The following is a 7,921-nucleotide window of genomic DNA, read 5'->3' on the forward strand; positions in this document are numbered from 1 at the left end:
CTGCAATACCTTGCATGACAAACATTGTTTTTCGATGGGTAGCTTTCTTACCACTGAATGAATATTTAATCAATTTAATTCACACCTACTATTACTATGACTATTTTCCCTCCTCTAGATCTTGGTATTACGGTCTCCATATTGTTGCCCTGTTGGTCATATTTGTATTGCCAATGAAGCCTAGAAGAAAAGAAAATGAAAATGAACAGAATCACTCAAAGCAGAAACGATTGGAAGTGGAAAATGTGTTGACAACGAACAGTCATTCTGCAATGAATAACAATTTGAACCAGATACCAAGACCATCGTGAACACCAAGTGCATTTGAAGGGGAAGTTAGGACTGCAATTAAACTTATAAGCTTCGTTAACATATTAAAGAGGGCATTGTGCTGTTGGACACATGCAAAGTATTCTGAAGCAACAACCTAGTATATAAATTTTTTTTTGAAAGGCGGCACAGAAGCAACTAAAAGAAAAATGGAGGAGTAAAGGAAGTAATATGTGATCAGCTGCACGACGCTGATCATAACTGGTTGGAATTGATCGCTACTATGCACACTACTTCAGTCTAGAGATTATTGGTTTTCTTTACCTTTTTATGGAATTGTTGCCTTTGAGAGGTTATTGTAACCACACTTTTTAGATAAGCCATGAAGTTGTACTATATGAAGTCATCTACAGTCAGTCCCACTAGAATCTTTTGTACAAACCAAAATTGTATGTGATCCCAGATATGGCGCTTTATACTAGTTAAAATAGCTAGAGGTGGATAAATCTTGCTGACAATGACTCATTCTAAAGAGCTACCACTTTCTGTGAAAATTAACATAACTTTAATATAATGGGGTGATCAAACCACTTGCTTCATATTTTTTTCCATCTTGGGAATTTGCAGGTTTTCTTGGTTGACCCTGTTTTGTTCTTTGTATTCTTTTATGAATGAACTGACTGAAAAATACTGTGATCTTGTGTACTATGTGATTTTTAAAAATTTACATTTTGGTAAGATTAATTAGTTCCTTTTAAAAATAAAGCTAGCTATTTCCTCTCCCCTCTTCCTCCAGTTTTTATTTTGGAAAGTTTGGAAAACCATGTCTAATTTAAGCCATCTGACCCAGTATTTACAGAATGTTGCCATGATGATGTGCAAATCCAAAGTTGGGGCCTGAACTGACATCCAGAGCAAAGGATGCAAGATTGTCTCTAAGAGAATTAACTTGCTTATTTGATACCAGCTAATAGTTATGAGAACCTGTTGGGTCAATCTGAAAGCAAGATTTTTCTTAAATTTATTTTTTCAGTGCCTGGTCTGAACATATGTAGCATTGTAGTTTAGAACTTAAAGCATTGTGGCTTCATAGGATTTGCAGCACCCAGGACTTCCATTGTATTAGGTTTCAGGTACATACACTAATTGGCAAAGATTGTGTTGAATAGTACTAAGTAATGTAAAACTAACAGCATCGATTTCCTGACCAGATAGTATTGGTTTAAGTTTTATCTGTTTCATTGTATTGAATTGGATCTATCAAATAGGACAATGTCGATTGCACTTCAGGGTAACCAGCTTTCGATTGTCTTGTGTAATTATGTAAGTGACATTGCTTAATGGGGTTATGCACTATGTTCAGAGTAAATGAAGCACTACGCACTGCAATAAATTAGGCTCCTGTAAAAATTGCAGTATGCAACATGCACAGGGACATTGAAATTTTAGTTCCAAGAATAACGTGTAGAATTTTCATTCATTAAATTTTAGATGAGAGGTTTGGTTTTGTTTTAACTTGTAGGGACATGGTTTGTCTTTCTGTATTTAGTGTCCAAACTATAAACTGCACATTGTGTTTTAAAATGTACATGCTTAGAAATTGAGAATTGAAGGGTTTCACTTGAAACGTTAAGAATTCCTTTCTATTTAACTATCAGGTTAATTTTTGTCAGGACTGTTTTCAGGAAGCTGTAAGAAACCAGTCTTCAACTTGCAGTGTTAGCAACAAATTAGTTTTTAATTCTAACCGGATGCATTATCAATAATCTGCAATTACATTGTGATGCCTTTTTCTTTGTAAGTCACTTTTTTATAGAAATTACTTCTCTCTCTAAAATTAATTGCAAAAAAATACTGAAAAATGTGTTGCTGGAAAAGTGCAACAGGTCAGGCAGCATCCAAGGAGCAGGAGAATCGAAGTTTCGGGCATAAGCCCTTCTTCAGGAAATAAAAAAAATACTATCAATAATAGTCCAGCTTGTTTTAGTTTATACAGGAGGACCACTAAGGCCATTTATTGTTGTACAGCCTATTGTTTCACAAATGCATACTATTTGATTTTCATATACTAATTCTGGAGTCACATATGTAAACTTCTGATTATTCAATAATGCCTATAGTTTGCACTGATTCCAGTAACCACTTCTTCCTACTTGTCTGATGTTCTTCATGATGATAATCTAACAGTCATTTGTGCTTAATTATTTTTAAACACATATATTTCCAAACAGAGACCTGAGGAATTTGTCTGCCCTTCCCATAAAGAATTTTCTTGCATCTAATAATATCTCTGCAATATTGTCCTAACTAACTTTACAAAAGCCATGTTTCAACTGGGAATGTGTTGAGTAGCAACTCTTTTTGTGTTTTGGCTGGGATACGTGGACACATAGAAATTACATTGCATACCAGTCTGTATCTGTGTATGCTTCTGAGCAAATGACTAGAATCATGTTTATATCCATCTTGTTAATTTCTTCAACTCACTTCCTTTTTACCTATTTCAAAATGTTGAGTTTTAGATTCTGTTTAAACCATTTAATCCGAGAAGTCAATTCCACAAGCTCTCATCTCTTTTTATAAATCCTCATCTATCAAACTTCTTACGTTTTAATCCTGTATCTTTGACCTATTGCTCTCAATTTGTAATAGCTTTTCACCATCCGGTCCCATCCTTCAAGAATTTTAAGCACTTTTATCTTATTTATTTGTAATTTTCATTATCCCAGTGAAAAAATACCGAATTTTTCAAGTCTTTGTATTTCCTCATACTAAGCTAATATCCTAATGAATCTGTGCTACATCTTCAGCATTAGTATCTCTTCCCATTGCTCTAAGCCCCTCTGTCCTGCTTTCTTCCTGCTAAGCAATCTTTATTCTATATTATCCGTTCCATAACTCAAACTTCTCAAACTTAGTGAGCTTAAATGTAGTATTTTGACAGAAGCTTTCCCAAACTGCACATTCATTACATCCAATGGATTTTCCCCAAATTCCTACCTGTTATCTCTTCAGTATTCTGAATGTTGTCAAGCACTAACATCCCTTTTTAAAATCCCTAATAGCTTTAGCTACTACTATTAGCCAGCTACGTAGCAATTTTATCCTTGAACACTCTTGGCCTATCCCTTTCACAAATTGTGTTGACTCATTTGCGCTTTTGCCCAAGATGTCGATTTTCCTGCTCTTCAGATGTTGTCTGACCTGTTGTGCTTTTCCAACGCCACACTCTTGACTCTAATCTCCAGCATCTGCAGTTCTTACTTTCGCCTCATTTTATAGTTGTCCAAGTTAGCACTATCTGATTTCTTTTTTGGGTAATATTTGGCTAGCCCCAATGCTGTGGCATACATTCATGCTGAGAAGAACCTTGCTGTATGAGATAGCAGATATAGAATACAGCTCTCCAGTCACTAACCTATTCCTTAATCCATGCTCAAACAATTAATCCATTTTTATTATTGTTTGAACATTCAACAGCAATCTGTAATTGAATTAGTGTGAGATCTGTAATATAAGTTGAATGCAGGATAGCAACATTTTAAGCTAACGTATCTGCAATGGTTTCAGGACTTTTAGTCATTATGGTTTTAAAAAGTTTGGGATAGTGGGGTATTTTTGTTTCTCACTGATTGCAAAATTGACTTTCATAAGAGGTTCAATATTTATGGGAAAAGGCTAGAAAAGATACAAGAGAGTTGTGAAGTTATTGCAGTCACTTTCAGCTTTAGTTTGGGAAATGTCTTGTAAATTCTATTTATAACACACAATGTAGCAACAGGATTTAAACAAAAGTCCACATCAAATATTATATGCCCCAGTCGGTTTGCATTGTCTTTCCTGAATAGATTGTTCATGTTTTGAACAGACTGTTGCCCTTCCCAGTCATCCCAATTGTAGTTGGGTTTTGCATCAACTGGTTAAATAGAGCAGAACAATTGTTTTGGATGCTCGGATTTTTAACAGAATTGAGTAACTATATGGAAATATTGGAAAATAAACATTGTCATTGAATCCTTCGATTTTACATGTTTGTCAATTAGTTTCAAATGTTAAAACAAGCTTTTCAATTTTTTTTTAATTGAGCAAGTGGAAGTCTCTATTTTTATTCTGGGAGTAAATGGGAAATTTATTCTGAATTGATACTGCTGACATTATAAAATTTGATCTCTTGGTAGCATGCAGGTCCTGAATAATTAAATTTATCATTGAAGTATTGTCAACTACCACAGGTAGCCTCTAATTAAGCTGGATGTTTGCAGCTGTGATGGGGGAATAGTAAGTTTATTGAAGCTAGTTCACCTGTGGTGTATTTGAAACAAATCTAAGCACAAATTTTTGTTAAAGAAATAACTATTGTCAGGCCATAAATAGGATCTTTTAAAATTAGTTCTCTGTTTCAGATAAAGTACAATGAAGTATTGCATAATTATGCATTCATTAAATATATTAAAATCTTGTTAAATATATAAACCTCAAAAATTTAATCTCAATTGGAAATAATATTTAAATTATCACTAAGCATCTCTACATTTGAGATTTATCACAATAGGGCTGGCCAATAGTGAACATCTGGTTCAAAGTAGAAGTTGATGAAGGAAATAAGACACCTTGTGGAAAAAGCCAAGAATTGTATTTCTCTATAAATGTGGATAAACAGTATTGTACAAACTTACAACATATCTGATCTGTTTCTTATGTTTAGCACTGGTTTCAAGGACAGCTTTTGAGAGGGTCAAACATAATCTTTGTTCTGTGTTTCATGCTTTTCAGTTGCCTTTGTTTTAATGCACTGGATCTGGGTGACATGTTTATTAAGACAATGTAATGCAAAGTTATGGTAGAGCTTTGTTCCATCTACCTTTGCACTGTAATGACTTTTTGGTTGTATCAAGTTTACAAGTTACAAACAAATTGTTCAAACCTTTCAATATAATGCATTGAATTTAAAAATTCAGTAATACAAATTCTTATCAGTATAGGAAAATGGAAGACAATTTGTCTTTTAAACAGATATCAGTAGGCAAGATACTACAAGTATTAGAAGATATTGAGGGTTTTTGAGAAGAAAGGGGAGTTGAAGATTGTCATATCGATCGTGATTTCATTGAATTGCAGAGTAGACTTGATGGGTTGAATGGCCGACTCTACTTCTAAGTCTTAATGATCTAAATTCCGTCTGATGGTCATCTCTTCAAGAAGGAAAAATCTGAAAACACAATTCTGGATCTCTTGTAATTTGTTTTTAGATTTGACCGCCACGAACTAACTTGGATTGGTTTCAAAAATGGTTTAAACAAAGAGAAAAAAGCCTTTTTAAATGCAGACTTTTTTAAACAATTTTATTTTTCTATTAATACCACTTTAGAGGGAATTGTAGCTGCTTTGTCCCTTTTGAAATAAATGTCTCGTAACTGTGTGTGCTTTTAATCGTATTATGTGCTTGAAGTAAATTATAATCACCAAAATATGCCTTTCCAATTTTCACAATGTCTGTTTTTAATCCTTAGTAAAATTATTACAATATTTGAACTTTGTGTAAAATATTTTGTACTATACACTACAGGGAAAAAGTTCTGCACTGATGTCATTCAAAAGATTCTTCAGCTTTGTATAGCATGTAAGCTATTTTTCATTGTTTTGATATATGATGCCAGCTGTTTGAGTGATTGTAACTTCATATAAGTTGTTTTGTTTGTGTGTTTATCAAAGTGTGATTAAAATAATTGCTAAGAATTTGTCTCCAAAAGAATTTGAATAGAATTTTGGAGTTGGGTTTCATTCTGTTGAATTAATTTTTAAAAAGGTATCTTATGGGATGCTTTCACAAAACTAAAAGCACCAGAATAGAAAACAGAAATTGCTGGAAAAACTCAGATTTGGCAACATCTGTGGAGAGAAAGCAAAGTTCACATTTTGAGTCCAGTGATCCTTCTTCAGAATTTCAAAGTTCAAAACATGAACTCTTAGGTTTTGGATGGCCAAAAACTATTGTTAATTTTTACATGTACGCTTAATTCCCAGCTCCATGTCACAGGCCCCTTGACTCCTCCAATGTTATTTAATTATCTGACACATTTGAACTAGTGTTTACCATAATCAGTGCCCGATCATGGAGGTCATTTGTGGGTCGTATGGGCAGCAGCAGGACATTTGGGAATCCAGCCAGCAGGTAACTGGTACTTGGCGGAAGTTAGTTCTGGTGGGTAGGTTGGCAATCCTTTCTTAAAGATCTGTTTGCAGTCTTCAAACAGGCTGTGCACACAGCAGAGAAAGCATTGCAGCAGAAGTAAGCCAGTGAATTTAGCTAAGGGAAGTATGGTTTAATGCTTCAGTTAAGGTGCTCCTGCAGTCTGAGAATAGAGGGAGACGTTTGCTCCCAATAGATGGAGAGAAGCCAACAAGCTTGTTTTCTTCTAAATAAAATGGCTGGAGGTGACTGAGAAAACAATCTGTGGATGCTTGCATGAAACTCTGCATCCTTCCCTCAACCTGTAACTCTATTCCATGGTTAATCCACCTAGCCTGCACATAGTGGACACTATCATGCAATCCAGCATGGCCAATCCACCTAACCTGCACTCCTTTAAACAAAAACTCTCACAATTGGGGAAAATGTGCAAACTTTACAGATAGTTATCTAAGGTTGGAATTTAATCCAGGTTCCTGTTGCTGTGAGGCAGCAGTGCTAATCACTAAGTTATTGAAAAAGTAGGAATATTCATGGAAAGCTACATTAAGTAGATTGGAGATTGAACACAGAGGGATATGGCCACATCATGGATAAATCATTAACACTGGCAAGGCAAAATGACCTGATCCACTGTTAAATTTTGTCTAACTCCACTAAGGGAAATGCAAGTGCAGTCTGAAGGGGTCAGAGTGCTGCAGCGTGAAATATTTTGGGTGCTCTGCTCAAGTCCACTCCTTAGGACCCAAAAAAGGTCAGATATCTGCATGGACTTCATACATTGGAACAACCCGCCCTACCTTAATTCTGGATGCAAGAAAGTTTGTGTAAAGGTACCTAATTAGCATTTGATTAGTTTTTTTTGCTGAATGTCAGTGTTACAGCTGAAGTACTTTAAAATTTTGAATGCTGACTTAGGTGGCTATTTGTTTATTTCTATCCCAGTGGTCCAAGAACAGATGTTGAAGTATGGAGGCAGGAGTGTGTGAAACAATGGATGCAGTGTGGGTCAATGATGATTGTAGAAGTTGCAATACCATGCCTGGATTTTAAAATTCTCATCTTTATTTTCAATCTTTCTACAGCTAAGCTTGTCCTATCACTGTAATCTATTGAGTCACACAACCCTCTCGACATGTCCAGACTCTTTCAGCTATAATTTAGTGTTATCCTCAAACTTTGAAATTCTGCCATGTATACCTAATCCAGATCATTACAGCAGCAGTTCTAATAATCCCTGGAGCACTTCCCTTCTGTCTGGAAAACAACTGTTCACTTTTTTTCCCTCACATAGTCAATTTCATATCCATTGTCTGGCTAAGCACCAGACTTCAATTTAGCTAAGGAGTCTATTATGCAGCGCATTGTCAGACACTTTTTTAAAAAATTGCATGTAAACATTGAATGTATAACTGTCGTCAACCCTCCCATCACTTCATAATGTTAATCAAATATAATATG

The 7,921-nt window shown here is 35.0% G+C and overlaps 1 protein-coding gene across 6 annotated transcripts in view; it reads left to right on the forward strand.

Moving 5' to 3' along the window:
• LOC140465662 (lysophospholipid acyltransferase 2-like) overlaps positions 1 to 6,006 on the forward strand; it is a 129,889-nt gene extending 123,883 nt beyond the window's left edge. For all 6 annotated transcript variants that reach the window (XM_072561257.1, XM_072561271.1, XM_072561278.1 and 3 more), the window contains one exon: positions 119 to 6,006. In XM_072561257.1, coding sequence (XP_072417358.1) covers positions 119 to 311 — 193 coding nt within the window. In that variant the 3' untranslated portion in view covers positions 312 to 6,006. The remainder of the gene's footprint in view (positions 1 to 118) is intronic.
• Positions 6,007 to 7,921: the final 1,915 nt, after the last annotated feature.

The sequence above is a fragment of the Chiloscyllium punctatum genome, chromosome 3 (assembly GCF_047496795.1).
Source record: "Chiloscyllium punctatum isolate Juve2018m chromosome 3, sChiPun1.3, whole genome shotgun sequence".
Lineage (NCBI taxonomy): Eukaryota > Metazoa > Chordata > Chondrichthyes > Orectolobiformes > Hemiscylliidae > Chiloscyllium > Chiloscyllium punctatum.